At 32.8% G+C, this 18,125-nt stretch overlaps 2 protein-coding genes across 4 annotated transcripts; one reads left to right on the top strand and one right to left on the bottom strand.

Moving 5' to 3' along the window:
* Nucleotides 1–198: 198 nt before the first annotated feature.
* On the bottom strand, nt 199–4,331 carry LOC103860152. The gene is made up of 2 exons (XM_018657336.2): nt 3,928–4,331; nt 199–3,252 (listed from the first exon to the last, which is right to left on the bottom strand). The coding sequence occupies exons 1-2, from the start codon at nt 4,039–4,041 to the stop codon at nt 2,374–2,376; spliced, it is 993 nt and encodes a 330-aa protein (XP_018512852.1). The 5' UTR covers nt 4,042–4,331; the 3' UTR covers nt 199–2,373.
* Nucleotides 4,332–13,800: 9,469 nt separating this feature from the next.
* On the top strand, nt 13,801–17,857 carry LOC103859399 (B3 domain-containing protein At3g11580). 3 transcript variants are annotated; one of them, XM_018657994.2, is made up of 3 exons: nt 13,801–16,009; nt 16,611–16,771; nt 17,560–17,813. In XM_018657994.2, exons 1-2 carry the CDS (start codon nt 15,442–15,444, stop codon nt 16,751–16,753), a joined length of 711 nt encoding a protein of 236 aa, XP_018513510.1. In that variant the 5' UTR covers nt 13,801–15,441; the 3' UTR covers nt 16,754–16,771; nt 17,560–17,813. The 3 variants fall into 3 exon arrangements, with proteins under 3 accessions (XP_018513510.1, XP_018513511.1, XP_018513509.1); XM_018657995.2 differs by having other exon boundaries at nt 13,803–16,009; nt 17,613–17,857; XM_018657993.2 differs by having other exon boundaries at nt 13,810–16,009; nt 17,580–17,808.
* The last annotated feature ends 268 nt before the right edge of the window (nt 17,858–18,125 follow it).

Genomic DNA, 18,125 nt, shown 5'->3' with positions numbered 1-18,125 from the left:
GCTTTTTCTAAATTTTTATATCATCTCAACTTTACCCATTTGGATTATGACATGATGATAATACTAATATCAAACCAATAAAATAAATTGTTTAAAATATTGGATAATACAGCTTTTCAAAAATTATATTTGATCAAAAATATCATAACATTTGGATTTAGAGTTTAGTGATTATTATTTAGGGTTTAGTATTTATGGGATTGTGGGTTGATAAACTTTTATAAATAATTTTAAGATATTTATAAATGATTTAAGAGGGTTAATTTAGTTTTATCATCATAAATTTATGGTATTTATGAAATTTTCATTCACTTGAAAGTAATATCAAATTTGTGGTGAAATTAGATCCACCAACCAATAATCTACAAACTTTAGTTGGTTTTTTTATTTTTAAAGTACGTTTTCAGTTTTGAACTATGTTTGTGGAGGATTAGACGTACTCTATTTATTTACGTGGATTCTTAGTTTTACGATACGAGATTGTGCTAAAATCAAATCCAATTTTGTTGTTAAACTTTTCGTAGGTTGTTAATATGTAATTGTCAAATATGGTGGGAAACACAATAACATCGTATGTTACGTATTTATATACTATAGCTTGTAATATTTATTTTCCAAACAAATGTATAACACTATATATGCAGATACAATACTTGGAGTCCTAATACCTTTGTTTAAAAATAATAAGAATTGCAGTCCTAAATCAAATAACTAGCTTTGAGCCTTTGAATATTTAGAATACATGGCAATGAAACGAAAGTATAACCATAATTTTCTAATATATATATGAATCGCATTCATTATGTGTTTGTTAATTTTCTCCGAAATTAATTTGGTACAAGTATTTATCAAGAAGGAAGAATTACGAATAGTATTTGTTGACAGGAGAAAACGAATAGTCTTTGATTGTATTTAATGAAAACAGATATGTATTCGTCTTTATATAGACCACCTACGTACAAGTAAAGGGTCTTAATCGAAGCAGGAAGAGAATTGAATGTGTATTAATGTTAATCACAGGATTACAAAATCTCGTAAAGAAACTAGTAAAATATAAAAAGATGGCCATGCCAAAGTAAATACTATGACTACAATATCACGTAGCTTCACACCAAAAGCAAGCTATTAATATTTGCAGTTTGAGTTAATTTCCCATGTGAAGTTATTTAATGATTTATTTGGGGAAGAAGGATTCTGTTAACAAATTTATATTTTCTCTATTCAAAACAACAGACTACACTTATAGTATAGTATATCTTCCGAACCACTAATACCATTAAAGCTAGCAACCTTACAATTAATTTCATTCAACTGAAACTATGACATGCTTGGCTGGATTTACAATTAATGTTAACCACGAAGTAAGTATGAATGAATAACCAATATTCGGATTTCGTATCGTATGTTACAAATAGCTGTAGTCACGCATCAATTATATTGTGTGGATTGAAATCAAAGGTATACCGGACCGCTGATTTAGTGTGGAGAAAGCGAACAAATGTTCGACCTGATGTTTATGGATCAAATCAAAAGCCTCACGTACTTGGAGACTTAAATTTGATGATATAATGCATGCTATTTGTGTGTTTATATTGTGATTTTATAAAACTTCTTTTAAATAAGTTAATTAATCGTGTTTCTTCTATTCCTTATCAAGCATTCTCACTCGATATCAGCCACTTCCATTCATACGGTCATACATCTACTCATCTATCTAATATTGAATGTGTGAGGTTGGATCCGAGACAAAGAGTAGGAAGCAAAATGAAGCTAAGCCTGACAAGTGATATGAACTGGTTAAGTACTAAAATGTGCAAGGGCTCAAGTTACGTATACTTATTCAGAAAGTTTCTTCGCACCAAAAACTGTGGTAATAAAAGAAAGTTGCTCAAGTCACTGAAGTCAACAAACCTAAATTTTATATATGATCCTTCCTTGCGTCTTAAGCCAGTGTTTTTAACCTTTGAACTCTCGGAACAGGCCTGATCAACTATATTCTGGTCTTTATTATTATCAAGTAAATAAGACCAAATATGAAGCCCAGTCAGTTAACTGTGTTTATTCTTGAGACAGATTCTGCAGGAGACAGCAGTCAAAAGTGAAGGGTTCTTTAAGGGTTTAGGTTTTTTTTTTCTTTTTTTCGATCAAAAGGGGTTTAGGGGTTTATGCAATATGAATCTCCAATTGAAAGACAATTTTATGTAAAATATTAAAAAGCTCGTACATGACTGGATCATACTCAGTCCAAAGATTCAAGCCTTTTTGTTTGTCAACTTACACATGAAGAATCACTCATGTCAAAAGGTAGATCATTAGTAAATGTAAAAGCCTTTTTACATTCTATTTTATCTATGCTCTGCTGTCTTTAGCTCATTACCATCTTGATCTTCTAGCACTCTGGTTTTCACCTTTAGCAGCATCCGATAACCGCGACTTCGGAACCGAACCACCACGGAAGTTACTCAGTCTTGGACCAGAGAGGAGATGATGATCTTTTGAAGAAGCCTTGTTAGTTTTATAACCTTGCTTGTCATCCAAGTAACCTTCTCCACTTTTTTCAAGCTTCCCGCTCTGTACAACCCAATCAGATATGCTTCTTTGTAAATAAAGGCTTTTACATTCCCCATAAGGCCATTTATAGCTCTTGTCTATGTTCAGTTCTATGGAATGACGATCATCATCTTCTTCGTGTTCATCCTCAACTTCTCCATCTTCTTCCACGTGGTGGTTCATGTACTCAGAGAGTTTCATCTGCACTCTCTCCTCGCGCAATGCGTCAGCTAACTGCAACATCTCTCTCTCCTTTTCAACTTCTTCTTTAACTTTCATCAGAGCTGCTTTTGTTTCAGCAAGTTCTTTGCCTAGCTTCTTGTTCAACCTCTCGGACCTTCTCCTTAGCTTCCTCTCCGCTTCGAGCTCACCAGCAACGGATTCGATCGCGGCTTCAACGACTTCTTGCTCGTTGCTTTTCCACTCTTCGGCAAAACGTTTCATCAAGTAGGTGATGTTGTTTTCTTGTTTATTATGCTCGTGGATTAACTGGTTGACTTGTAAGCGAGCTCTTTCGAGCTCGGAGTGTAGAGCAGAGACGAGGGACGTGCTTGAAGATGGGCGGTCTTCTTGTCCCCACATTCTGTTGATGATTTTGAGAAGCTCTTTTGATGTTGTGAGAGCGTTACTACACTCTTTCAACCGTGTTTTGACTCCCATAGTTGTTCCAGTAGGTGTCACTGCCCGTGATCGAGTCTCAATCTGCATCGAACAAACCACGTTAAGCCTTTTGTTCATTGAACGCAAATGGATCTGTAGATGATAGAGGCAAAACAAACTAATCATAACAAATTCAGTCAATGCTCAAAAAAATCTATATGCGGTAACTATGTGTTTTATAAATAACAAGCTAGTAAGCAGATTATTCAGAGCCTAAGCGAGACCTAGACATTAACGAATTATTGATTAACTAGATATATTTATATATATATTACTATATTTTAGTTTTTGAATTTCATTTATAAAATTATTTTGATAAATTATCAAAATTAAATATACAAAACACAAGAATTAGACAAATTTGTGAACTTATACCAATGTTATTGCTCAATTTAATAAATTTAGATTAGATTAATTTAGATCGATTTAAATCGATTTTAAACTGATATAGAATAGTTTACACTGATTTGAATAATATAAATCAGATTTTTTTTTTAAATCGTTTCGGCCTATACCGATTTTAATTAGAACCAATTCAGTATCTCCTCATTCATTATAGCCTTACATGTCTATGTTTATGTGAATATCACAGTGAATAACTAACATCATAATCATATGCACATTCATTCATCCAGAAGCATTTGATAAGAACAGCTTAAGAATTAAAAAGGCTTCTCATAGACAGAAACACAATCAAAAGTAAGAAAATCAACTTACATCCATGAAGCTGCCGTTGCTAACATGATTCTTTGCCTCCACATTGCAGTCTCCAAGCCTAAGCTTCTGCGCAGTGGAGGAACCTTTTCTCTGGCGACTTCCAGTCCCTTCCATCCTCTACAAAACCAACAAGTTTCTCAGCTTACTTATTACCTAAGACACAAGTAAAAGAATGCAGGAAAGCCGGATTCACATTGTCCATTGCCATATTCAGCATTATATATACAATCTTTCCTTAGGTCTCAATTATTAGAGAATCTAGACCTACATTATTCCAAATAACTCAACTTCTAATAACCAACCAACTACCTCCATATGATGAATGGAAAATACTAGTCTAACTGCTCAATTATGCAAACCTAAACATGCCCTTTCATAAGAACTTAAATGTGTATTTTAGAGCACATGAGAAAAGATTCTGAAGATCAACAGTTTTCTAATCTTCTCTAATCCCACTTCTCAACATCAATCAGAAGCTGCAGCTATAAAAAAAAAGGGGGTATATATTCTCCAATGATGAATAAAATACTAATGTCACAACTTTGACCAAACTCAGACCTCAGAATCACACAAATATTATAACTTTCTCAGTTAAACAGAGTTGAGTTCTCTTATCTTATTGTCTTTTATGGCAAGAAATGCACCAGAGTGAGAATCTAATTAACAAGCAGATCAGATCAAGTAAGTAATTTCCTCTCTCATTTGATCATAATCAGTGTTCAACAAATCGTTAGGCAAGTTAGGCGTTTTACAAAGGATTATTGATTATGCCGACGGTCTAAGACCAACATTTAGACCTAAATTATATTAGCTTAAAACCAGTAGTCGCTCCGTTATGTCCAATTTGCCTCTTACGACTAGGCGCTGCCTAAATCAATTTTTAGAATACGGATCAGAATGAAAGCACATGGCACCCGATCAAGTTTTGGTTTAATTCGGTTTTGTTTTGGTTTGTTCATTGACAATAACTGAAGAAAAAGAAACTAAATCCCTCTAGTAGAAAACGGACTCCTTTTTCAAGTATATTTATCTAGTTGCGTCACAGTAAAGCTATATCCATATTTCACGAAGTTTGACGGCTCGTTGAGAACAACTATTTCCGGTTAAAATAAGTCCATCTACCTAACAAGTAATATGTCATTTGGAGATTGTTTTCTGCTATATAGGCTTTGCTTACGTGATTCAGATGTATTAGAATCTATAATAACGATATAATACATTTGATCGCTTGTGAGTTGTGACAATCAAAACATTTGGTATTATATATTTTGATGAAATCGATAAATGATTATAAAACATTAATAATTATAGTTTGTATTCAACTGTATGTAACTTTCACCAGAAAAAAACAAGATCCCAAATGTAATAGCAAACCAGGTAGTGTAAACTTCTGCATGTGCTTATGTGTTTCCTTTGGTAGCTTTGAAAGTGGACCCATATATCATGTTCCCAATTCTCAAATTCCATTTTCTTTAAATAATCGTTAGGAGTGGTTATATCAATATTGGCCAGTGTTATAATTTATTTTATTGTGGTGATCTGTAAACTAATCTGAGATAGATAGGTTTGCAAGAAAACGGGAAACGGAAAAGTAATGATGAATTGATGGGAGCTATAAAAACATACGTCGAAGTCTCTTACCAATTCATGTCGGATGTCAAGCTTTAAAGACTAGGGAATGTATGAATTGGTGAAACTGTATTTGTAACGGTAGAGTGACATGTTTTCTTTTCTTAGCTAGAAAAAATTCAAAGAGATAAATATTTCTTCATTCGTTTTTAACCTATAACATAGTTCTCGTGTGGTGAACATTCATGGAGACTACTTAGCATGCAGCCCTAGCAGTCTTTTTTCATCAGTGATCTATGTTGTTTCTTTACCATCATTTTGGATTTGTAAATAATTTTATTGTAGTTTAGATATATGTTTGTTTGTACTGTTGCAGACAGTTTTTCCTCAGGACTCTATATATGGTTAAACACTTGAAAACACTTGCAAAGAAAACTATTCAACCTAAAAAATGTTTGGGTCTGCACATAAATGAAAATTGTATATATGAAACTTAGGTGTAGCGTACTACAAGTTTAAATGTAAGTACAAAAATATACTAATCAACCCGGCCCAAATCACCATCAACATGGAATTGGGTGCCTAAGGTTTGGACCCATGGGCTATGTCAGAGTTCGAACTTCAAACTTGTAACAATCTTTTGCTTCCTAATTAGTAACCTAAATAAGATCGTTTGTTTCAACAAGATGTCGTTAGCTTACTATTCTGAGCCTCTGAGTCTATATCTACTAGAGGGATTTTTTTTTTTTTTTTAGAGGGATTTAGTTTCTTTTTCTTCAGTTATTGTAGTTGACAACAAAATGGCACCAATAATTTACAGATGCATGAACATACAGTCAAACCGTTATTAATCTGCGCCTTGTATATCGTAACTTTAAACATCTAGTCATCTACTATGATTTATAACGAAGAGAATGAAATAAAAATATAATTCATGGCATCTACTTATAGTATCTTCATTTGGTTGATTTGCTTAGAGAATTAACCAGTTGTAATTTTGAACACCTAACTCATGAGTTTTATGCGAAACTATAAAATCACATCAAAATAATTGAACCTTCAAACTAAAATTTTTCGTCATTGCCGTAATGCAAATAACGTGTGGACGTTTGTGCCTTTGTGGAGCACTGCGTTTTCTTCATCATTTTATTTTAAAGTGTTTAATTTTGAAATAAAATGACAAATGAATAAATACCAAAGAAAGATAATCCAAAGCGTGAGGGTGGCTTTCGGATAAACACAGAGGTTGTCTCCATTTTCTTTGGAAAATTTGGGATCATGGGCGTTGTATTTGTAGGACCCATACTCACTCAGCCTGCTACTGCCATAATGTGGGTCCAGTTTAAAAGCCCACTCTTGTTGTTTTCTTAACCATCTCACGTGAAAACCACAAATAAAAATAAATTTATTTAGTAAAAAAAGAAAACTCAAAGTTTTGTGATAAATATTGTTGAATATGTTGACAAAAAAGTATTGTTGAATATTTTCCAAGTGAATATAATTGTTTTATTATTATCAGAGTTTTTCCAGTAATGATGTTCCAAAACATGTTCGCTCTTGTTAATTTATTTGGGGCAGGAGTTAGACTATTTCTGATCTTAATCACATCATTTTAGGTACATATAGATTATTTGATAATTTTAATCAACTTTTTCACTATAAAACATCATTCAGGTGGTCTAAAAAAAATAAAAAAATTCGGCTAAATGAGATAGTTTATTTATTTACATATATATTTTGTAAAGGCAAAATGGGGTTAAATTTGAAATGGGGCCTTTACATATAATAGAAGTGGGACCTGAATCTTTGATGCAATGAAATAACTCAGAAGAAAGAAGATAAAGGCGTGCAAATGTTTTGTTTCCATTGTCCTACTCCGACCATCTATTCCTGTATCTTTTTCAACTCAAACTTTGCTGCACCTTTTATTTATTTGTATATCTCATCAAATAACGTTTTGTGTTTTCTTTTCTTATACGTCCAAGATTCAAATAGTTTTTCATACTCCAGTCCACACTCTTAAACTTATCCTCAAACTTGGATAAACTTTGGATGTGTTGTAATTGGTACGTTTGTATATTGTACAATTTTGACTTTTCAGCACTGTGAATACTATAGTTCTTTAATAGTTGTTGCTGGAGCAATAGTCTGATAGTTTAAACGACCAGTAATATGAATGTGGCCGCTAAATAAATGTAGCATGTGCAGTCAAAATATGGATAGATAAAACATATATAGCAGAGATTGAAAACAATAACAAAATACCATAGAAAGTTATTTGCCTCAAAACTTATGTGAATGAATTATTTATATTACCAGTTTATATTTTTGAAAGTGTTGATAATCATCTTTCAGTTTAATCTATTGGTGTGATTTTCTCTGCGCAAAGTTATTCGTTAATTGCTTACAGTTTCTCAAATTTTGGTCTAAGTCTAAGATATGCGATGAAAAAATGCAGAACAATGCAGATATTTTTAACAAGAAAAAATTAAAAATGTGAAGGAAATATGTGGTCCTCTCTCCTCTGCTTCCGGCCATTGGTTTTGGTTTCATAGAAAATACAACAAATAGCTTTGGTCCCCTGTTGACATAAAAAAAAAGCTTTGGTCCCCTACTTATGGTAAATAAATACAAAACAACATGCAAACGAAAATTATCATCAGGTTTATTAATTTCCTGATATTAGATTCAAAGTTTCTGATTTTTATTATTCTTATCTTTCCGAGTTATGTTATAAACAAAATACACTGTTTCGAAATCATACAGTGAAATTTTAAGTTTAACATAACCAATATTTTTACAACATTAAAGAAAAAGTCACTTTGTCTGTCTTTCTCTTGTGATTTATTCTAGCTAGATCGCAGTATCTTGATAAATACATCACGTTAAGGATGTCTACACACATATTTATTTATTTTTACCAAAAACAAATAGTTTTACCATAATGAGTAATGGCATATATCGTACGTAATAAATTTCATAACCTTTATGTAACATTATATTTCTTTCCAATCCAGAGGTTGCGATGGTGGTTAGCTGATAAGTTTTTAACATTTCGACCAGAAAAAACTAAGATAAGTCATCGCTGGTCTTAATTTTCTTGATTGGTGTCGACGTATTTTTGTCATGCAGGAGCTACACCATTGGCTTCAACATGATTTGCATCATTTAATGCGCAGAATTTATTTTTTGTCGGCAATATTAGTTGATAATTGCCCAAATGCGCAGAATAAATCTTGTCCTGTCGTAATAATACTTATCACTACTATATAAAAGGAACTAAATTGAAATTTTCTAAGCTATGCCACCTAGGATAAAATATTCCTACCCAATCATTTTGACATGTCAATACCTTTATTCAATATTGGGCCAAAATATGATAGTATTTGCTTGATCGTTTAATTAATTTTCTTCCTTTATGAGCCCATTTTAAATCCAATTGTAAATACTCACCTTCTTTTCCCATTTTAGTCAACTTCAACCTTTCTTTTCGACAGGTTTACGCTGTTTCGAATCTCCGGCTTAACTCCAGTCATCTCCTCCTCTACTTAAATAGATCTTCTTCAATATTAAACTACGTGATCCATCAATATTTTCTTCGACTTTTCAACCATGACAATTACCCCTTCAATTTCTCTCCTCAGTCTATATAATTTCATTATGCTTCGCAACCTATTTCATAGACCAGGAAAACTAAACCACCGCATCTATGGCGTCAAACTCCTCAAAATCAACGGGCGTGGGTCAAGCAGCTGTTTTATTCGATTTTGGGTGAGACGAAAGCAACTCTACCAATGAGCTTACTTGGGTTACAGGCTTTCCAGATCAGCTTCGTCTCATCATTTGAACAAATATTGATGGATCACGTAGTTTTACATGTCATTCTCTGCCTATTAGTGTGGCTTTAAACCTACAGGTCGAGATTATTTTAAAATTACAGACCGTCTTTTTCAAAAAAAAAAGTTTGTATTTATTTTCAAAATACCGATGTCTTTGTGTTTTTAGATTACAGATCATGTTTCCTCTGGTCATGGAAGGAGGGTGATATTTTCTCTGGTCAGGGTTGGTTCAGTACTTTAGAAGGATTTGAGGGACTAATGGGAGCAAGGAATGTACGGGCTACTCTAACTCCCTTGCATGCAGAGATGGAGGCTCTATTATGGGCTATGGAATGTATGAGAAACTTACGACAATTTCAGGTTACGTTTGCAACGGATTGTTCTCAATTGGTGAAGATGGTTTCGGAACCAGAAGAATGACCAGCATTTGCAAGTTATTTGGAAGATATTAAGAGTCTGAAAGAGAGTTTCACAAGATCAGAGATAATTCATGTTCCAAGAACGCAAAACACAAAAGCGGATAACCTAGCACGCAGTGTCAGGACACAAACGTCTTTTGTCGTTCACATGGATCAACATCTCCCAGTGTGGTTTACATGGTCAATATGAGTCTGTAATGTTGTTGACAAAAAAAAAAAAAGATCATGTTTCCTCTTCTTATTAGTGCTGGTTTTGAAATTACAGGTCATGTTTGCATTTAAATTACAAATAGTGCTTGGTCTGCATATTAGTATTTGTTTTAAAATTAAACATTAGGTCGTCCGTCTTGGTTTACCAAAAAAAATTCTGTTTACCAATTATTGTACGTGTTGTTTCAAATATCTGATCATTTTTATTTTTAGATTATATGACGCGTTAGCTCTGTCTATTAGCGTATGTTTCTAAATGAAAACATTATGACGTGTGTTTTAAAATTTTAGGTATCGAGTAGAAATATCGCTCTACAGCAATGTTGACAGTTGACACAGCTACTGTTGTCCTGCTTGGTGTCACGGGTAAAGAGCTGACGGGAAGACAAGCTTCCGAATTAATGGATGCCTACTTGGAGGGATCCTATTCTCCCACAGCATTCACCTCCCTAACCATTTAAACTCACTCACATTTTGTTTTATATTCCTAGGCTAATGGATACATGGGTGATGAGCATGAGGTCCCAGCCCACAATGTATGGTGGATACAATTGGCCAGACACACAAATTCAGGATCTGACTAGCTACAACTTCATTGCAAAAGACAGACCATCAGTCACTACGCTGCAGACCTTCCGTCTTCCAAATCAGTAAATGACAATCCAATAAACGAAGGGGATGGACACAACAGCTTTGCAACTATATAAGTCGTGAGCTCCAAATGAGGTAGAAAAGAGATCTGCTGAGACAAGTACACTTACCAAAGACACTAACGAAGAGAAGGAAGCCAATTGTTCCAAGCGTATCACCTAATTGCTCCAACTCTCCACCTACACATTCCATGTCTGCCTAAGACCACCATTTCACCATCAGTTCTTTATGGCTTTTAAAGTTGTCTACTGTCCTCCGCTCTTTTCTTTAATGTTTATTTTCCCTCTTCTGTTGTGCTCCAAATCTTCCTTACACAAACATTATAGTTAAATTAAGTTGTTAAAATTAGTCTTCCAATAAATTCTTGAATGTTGTTTTATGGTCCACATAATATACAAGATACAAGAGAACTAATTGGTTAAATATAAAATCATAGTTGGTTTCTATTTTAGTTGTATTTTTGAAATCTTAATTTATATTATTAAGTATTAAATATAAATATTTAATTTCAACGGAGTTAGGCATAGACAACATAAAGACCAACATAAATATTCTAAGCAAATAGTAAAATGTAGCAAGGCAAAAGGAAAAGAAGTTGTAACTAAGTTACATTCAACATAACCAAAATTAACAAACTAACAAAAAAAGTAGCACTCGCTTCAAATACCATCAGTAAAATTTTACTTCAATAAAATTAGGGTTAATTTGTGGAATAACCAAAAAAAATTAGTTTTCTAGAGAGAGAGTAGAGAGAGATAGGAAGAGAGAGGAAAAGAAGGGGAGAGTGATACAATTAGTTAGTGAAAATAGTTTTTTTTTGGTTATTGAATATAATTTCTGATAAATTATTCAAAACTTTAGAGTGAAATTAGGAAAAAGAAAAATAGAATATAAAAATATTAGAGTCTATTTGTTAAATAACAAAAAAAAATGAAAATTAAATTTGTAAAAAAATGGTAGAGAGAAATAGAAAGAGAAAATACGTAGGAGAGAAGAGTCGGTTTAGATGGTTAATGATTTTATGTTTTTTTTATCATGCTTAATTTTTCAAAATATTACACTGTCATACAAACTCAGAAATAAACTATATTCTTTGATCTTTATTGTGTTAGTTACTACTCATTTTATGTAATGAAAATTATAAACTTATTATATAATAAAACAGAAATAAAATATAACAAAATATTTTCTATCTTTAAAGCAAAAAATAAATAGGAAATTATCTAAAGAAATATTTAATCAAAACTGATTAAAAATAATATAACTACTAAATATTTTAGAATATTAATAAGTAAAAAGCGCAGAAAAAAGTTTGTACTGCTAACTTCCTAAAATTTGAGTATATAATGCTTATTTATTACAAAAACAAAATGAGTGTTCTATTTATTGTCAATGAGAAAAAATATATATTTTAAAATTGAAAACTCTGAAGTTAAAATTAAAAACAAAATTTACCATAAAAAAATAAAATATGTATCTCCATCTTTTTACATCATAATTTATAGTTTTATGGGCTTTTGTGAAACAAATTCATATTTTCATAATATTTTTTTATAAAATATATACAATCATATAATCCGCGCGTAGCGCGGACACGAACCTAGTTATAATAATATTAGAAAAATTACAGTTTTTCTTTTTAACTGAAGAAAAATTACAGTTCATTCAGCAGTTTTAATTTATTAGGAAATGGAGAAATGTCAGAAACAGAAATAATAAAAAAGCAAAAGTAGCAGCTTATCCTGAGTTTCATGAAGCTTCTCGCAACACTTTCTAAAAACAACAAAATAATATTGTCGTTTTTTAAATATTTATATAAAGAAATGTGCAGGTTTATCATTTTAGGATCCCTCCACGAATTACTTCGCAGATTCCTCTCCTGCCTTTCCTTTATACCCAAGAGATCATTAGAGCACCCATTAAACATCATAAACTGTATGAGTTTCTCAATAAATACTAAATATACCATGGTGTATAATACAAACAAAACCAGTTATGAACAAGAGAATTTGTATTCCCTACACACCAAATATCACATATTTGCACTCCATACACTATATCCCTCTAATTTTTTTCCCCCTATCATTACCATTTACCCCCCATTCTATGGTATCTCACCATTTTTAGTATATTCAGCAAATTAGCTCTATGAACAATACCGAATGAAACATTTGGATTTAACCCCAAAATTTTCAAAGAAAACTACATAGAAATAGAAATAGGGTTCTAAATTTTTTTGTAGACACCTAAATTTATAAAGAAAAAATTTAGTTGAAACTTTAATAAAATGCCTATAGCTCTTTAAATCTCAAGGCCGACACTGAATATAAATATGTCCGTAATTTAATAATTTATGAACCAGCAATATGAGTTTTGTTTTATAATGTATTGAGCGATATTAATTGATTATTTATATATTTGGTGAATTGCATGTTGGGTTCTCATTTATGACTGATTTTTTGAAACTTTATGACTGCATGTTGGATATCAATTACTCAATAAGCATCAACTTATAGAATGGTGGTTGTTCAATATCTATATATATAAAGAAATGTTCGCCTCTCTCCCGTGAAGCCACGTCATCAAATTGTGCGTTATGGGAGTGACACGTGTCCCGTTTTATATTTGAAGCCAAAATATAACAAAAAGCTGAATAAATGAATGCAGTCAAGGGTAATTGAACCCAACACCTCCATCACTGGTAATTTCTCTTAGAACCACTAGGCTAAAATCACTTTTTATAAGTATGTGGCCGCGAAACCAATTATAGATACATATGTCCATGTTATATTTTAGATTAAATATTTTCTCTATTAAAAATATAGAAAATAATTTTTTTAGTCTACAAGCAAATGTTATAGAGCAAGTATGCATTATACAAAATAATATATATTTAAAATCCATACGCAAAAACATAAAAATTGTTATAGGTCTCTTTCTGACACATGCACACTCCACTATGAATAAGAATTAAAAAAAAAACAGTATTATCATCAAACTTTATCACAAATCCACATTTGTACATCTATAATTAATTATGAGTTGGACAATTAGTTAATTTGATACAATACCAAAGCAAGAATAATCGAAAAACAACTATACCACCGCATACTAATAAGTAACACATAACAGAACCAAATTCTTAAATATTAAAACAAATTTCAACTCGAGCATTTAGTGAATATCAAATTAACTAATATCCCGCCCGTAGGACGGGCCGACCCTAGTTGTAAATAAGAAAAAGAGAGACAGGGCCACAAAGTCGTCGATTTCACAAATAGTTCATCAAGTCTTTATCTTTCTCAATTGTAAAATGATTAGAAAAAAAAAATGTAAAATAAAAAGAGGGAGATAGAGAGAATGAACATTAAGGGCTGTTATGAACTATATATATGAAGTAGAAGTGACGAAGATGCGTGCGCTGGTGTGTTGGAAAGGCAAAGCTAGCACATGCTCCATATTGTTCACAGCTTGAGCTTCTCACTTGCGTCAGGGATAACTATTTTATGTACCTTATTACTTTCACTGAGAATGTACCCTTCAATTCTCAGCCGCTGGATCCCAACTAATCGCAACATATTAGCAAACCACCAAAACAAAACAAATAAACCTAATTCGAAGAGGAAGGGATTGTAATCGAATAATGGTGTATCAAGGGAGATCCTGAGTATAGACAAAAGAAACATTGGCATATGATTCCCATAATTCAAGAAAATAATTTACAAAAACATAAAATCTCAAAGTTGTAAATCTCAGGGACGGAATGATGTCATAACTTTTTGTTAAAAAATCAGAAAGTTTAGATTCTTTAACTCATTGTTCTCAAACCGAATTTGAATTTAGATCAAAGAAAAATAGTGTAATCACCATTCTTGGTAGTATATCCCTTATATTTCTTACACGTATTTATTGTTAAAGCTAGATGGGCTTCCAACCTAAAACCAATTGGTACTAAGTGGAGTTGCCCATCCATCTTATATATTGCTAAGGATCCCTTCTAATATCTGATGTGGGACACTTATCCCTAATACGCCCTCTCGAGATGATGGCTCTTTGAGCGTCAATCTCAGAATGTTCGGGCAAGGATCGATGAGCCGACTTTGGGCTGGATCGATAATGGATTGGATTGAACTGCATGGATCAGGCTCTGATACCATGTTAAGCTAGATGGGCTTTCAACCTAAAACCAATTGGTACTAAGTGGAGTGGCCCATCCATCTTATATATTGCTAAGGATCCCTTTCAATATCCGATGTGGGACACTTATCCCTAATATTTATAACCATACATTTCTTTTTTTTTTCTTTTTTTTTTTGGTGTTTAACCATACATTTTGTTATTGCTGCTAAAAGTTTAACCATACAAGTTCATGAACGACATGGATTAACTACTAAGAATATAGTATACATTAGGGGAAACCTCACTACCCTTACAACCTTTGATTATTTTCATACACTATAATAACAATATCTAGAACCTCTTAAGATCTAATGTCATTTAGGAAAAAAATTATCAAAAGAGAATTAACAAAATTTCAATACTATATATTTAAAATGTTTACTGCAAAAACAATAAAAACAAAATAATGATTGAAAAGAAATGTCATCACGCAAAACCTTAAAGGTACTATCGATGTCGTGTCCTCTTCATTTACATCAAATAGTTCCCACAGTTTCACATCAATTTAACTATTTTCACAGTTTTTCTCTCTCACACTCTCATACCTACGCATAATACTATATTAGTACCATTACTCATCTCTCTTTCACCACCAAACACCTCTGCATATCCTCTCTACTGTCTCTCTCTCTCTCTAACTCCGAAAAATGTTAGGCAACCATTACTCAAGAGACATCCACCACAACACTCTCTCCCTGCACCCTCATCAAAACGACACCGCATCACATAAAGAGTCCTTGTTCGAGAAATCACTCACACCAAGCGACGTGGGAAAGCTAAACCGTTTAGTCATACCAAAACAACACGCCGAGAAATACTTGCCTCTCAACAATGGAGGCGGTGAGGTGACGTCTGAGACGACTGAGAAAGGGATGCTTCTTAGCTTCGAGGACGAGTCAGGCAAGTGTTGGAAGTTCAGATACTCGTATTGGAACAGCAGTCAAAGCTACGTCTTGACCAAAGGATGGAGCAAGTACGTCAAAGACAAGCACCTCGACGCAGGGGACGTTGTTTTCTTCCAACGTCACCGTTTCGATTTCCATAGACTCTTCATTGGCTGGCGGAGACGCGGCGAGGCTTCTTCTCTTTCGGCCGTGTCTCAAGAGGCTAGAGTTAACACGACGGCGTACTGGAGCGGCTTGACTACACCTTATCGCCAAGTAGAAGCGTCAACTAGTTCTTATCCTAACATTCACCAAGAGTATTCACAATATGGTAAAACTCTTTATTTTCTATTTTCTTTCTTTTTCTTTCTATCTTATCTATATGTGAGATTAATACCCTTTTGTTTGTTTTTAAAGATATTTTTTCGTAGATTATGTCTTTTTCGCAAAAAAAATATATGTTCATAATGTTTATTTATAGCATATATACTATTATTTTTTGCACGGTGTTTTAGAATGATATGCAGATTCACATGTTATTCTACAAGAACAATCATCTTAAAAGACAAACAAAAAATATTGAAGTTAAAAGACAAAAGTTTAGTTTGTTATAAATATCTATCTCTTTGTTATTTCGTCGTGTATGTCTCTTTTAATTCTTGACAAGGAAATAATCTTCGCCAAGTTGTACTTGTATCTAATCCCTTACACGCGCGTGAGGAGAACCATGCAATCTTCTTAGACTAACGTGCTCATTATTTCTTGGGAAGTTGATTAGAATGACTCTAATTAGTTTAGAAATGACTAGAATAACTCTTAAAAAATTAAAATTACTAACAATATTTTTTAGCACTTATTTCTTCCTTTAGTTATTTTATAAAAATATATGTAAGTAAAAGACATGCACGTGTCGTGATGGTGGGAAATTGTAGGAGCGGTCGCTGAGACACCGACGGTGGTTGCAGGGACCTCGAGGACGGTGAGGCTATTCGGAGTTAACCTCGAATGTCACGGTGACGTCGTTGAGCCACCACCGTGTTCCGACGGCTACAACGGCCAGCACATTTACTATTAGTCAACTCCTCATCCCATGGTAATAACTTTGACATTCTTGTCCTATTCAATTTGCCTACGTTAGTATAAGCAAGTATATGCTACTATTTGATTGAATATGATGCAAATTGGATTGTTTAAAGCATTATACAGACGTCGTGGCTGTTTCTCGAGATGAGACATATGAAATTAGTATTTTTTTTATAATAGACCTGAAGAGCATTTTAATCAATAATATAAAGAAGGAATCAGGGAGAATAATGCTACACTTGACTGTAATCGCACATGCCCAATTTGTTGACTACTTGTAGCCTAGCATGATTTTGATAGCCTACATTTCCCTTTTAAAAAGTCAAGTTTAATCAATTAATCTTATATATATGCCTCAACTATCTAATTTAGTTACCATTCTAATTTGTTTGGCACCGTCATGGTTTTGTTTAAGTCAAAGACTGATGCTAGAATTGTCGTTTCGATATATATAACTTATTTGTTACTTAGACACCAAAACTGACAAATGTTTTTTCTTCTTTTCCAGAATTTAGAACTTGGTAAAGTTATTAAACATATTTTCAACATGGTAATATTATGTAAGTGGTAACTTGTAGTACTATAACATTATATATTAACTTGATATTGCATCCATCAAAGTTTCAGTAAATATTATAAATGTTTTGAATGTAACACACTTTGAACCGAATGATGAATTTATACTGTTTAAATAGCTCATACAAAATGGAAAATCAAAAGTATATTATATGAATATTCTCAACATCATTCTCTTGCAATTTTATGCAAAAAACAATGAGAATGATAACAATAGCTTAGGTGTTGGTTTCCTGAAACAGAATATCTCATTTGCTGAGGAAACAATGGAGCAGGTTGGAGATGGACGAGGTTGATGATATCCAAAGAGAAGTGACAACTTTTTAGATCTTGACGTTAGGTTTTGGGCCCCTACTTGGCGCAATTATTGTCATAGAGAAAACACCACAAAAGGAAGAGAACTAATACCAGTGTGACTTCCTTATGTATTTATAACTATTGACAAAAAAAAAAAGTATCTACTATCTACTATTCAACTAATTTGAAAACAAGAAAAATTAAGAGGAGCTTTTTCATACAACTGAGGCATGGGGCAAAAAATGTTAATAAGTGTTTATTAGTTGATTCCTAATCTGAGATAAATTCAGTGAAGCTTGCAAAAAATCATTTATGTGCATGTATATTGAACCATCTCTTGAATCAATGATGAATAAAGCTGGTTTTGGGAAATGCTGAGATTCATGGGATGAGATTACAAGAAGAAAAGAGTGTGGGCCTAACAAATGATTAAAGCAGAGGGCATAGCATGTGAGTAAAATGTAATGTTGTGTTACAACTTACATAGCCTT

The sequence above is a fragment of the Brassica rapa genome, chromosome A03, assembly GCF_000309985.2.
Source record: "Brassica rapa cultivar Chiifu-401-42 chromosome A03, CAAS_Brap_v3.01, whole genome shotgun sequence".
NCBI lineage: Eukaryota > Viridiplantae > Streptophyta > Magnoliopsida > Brassicales > Brassicaceae > Brassica > Brassica rapa.
This window is presented reverse-complemented; position numbering and strand designations above follow the sequence as displayed.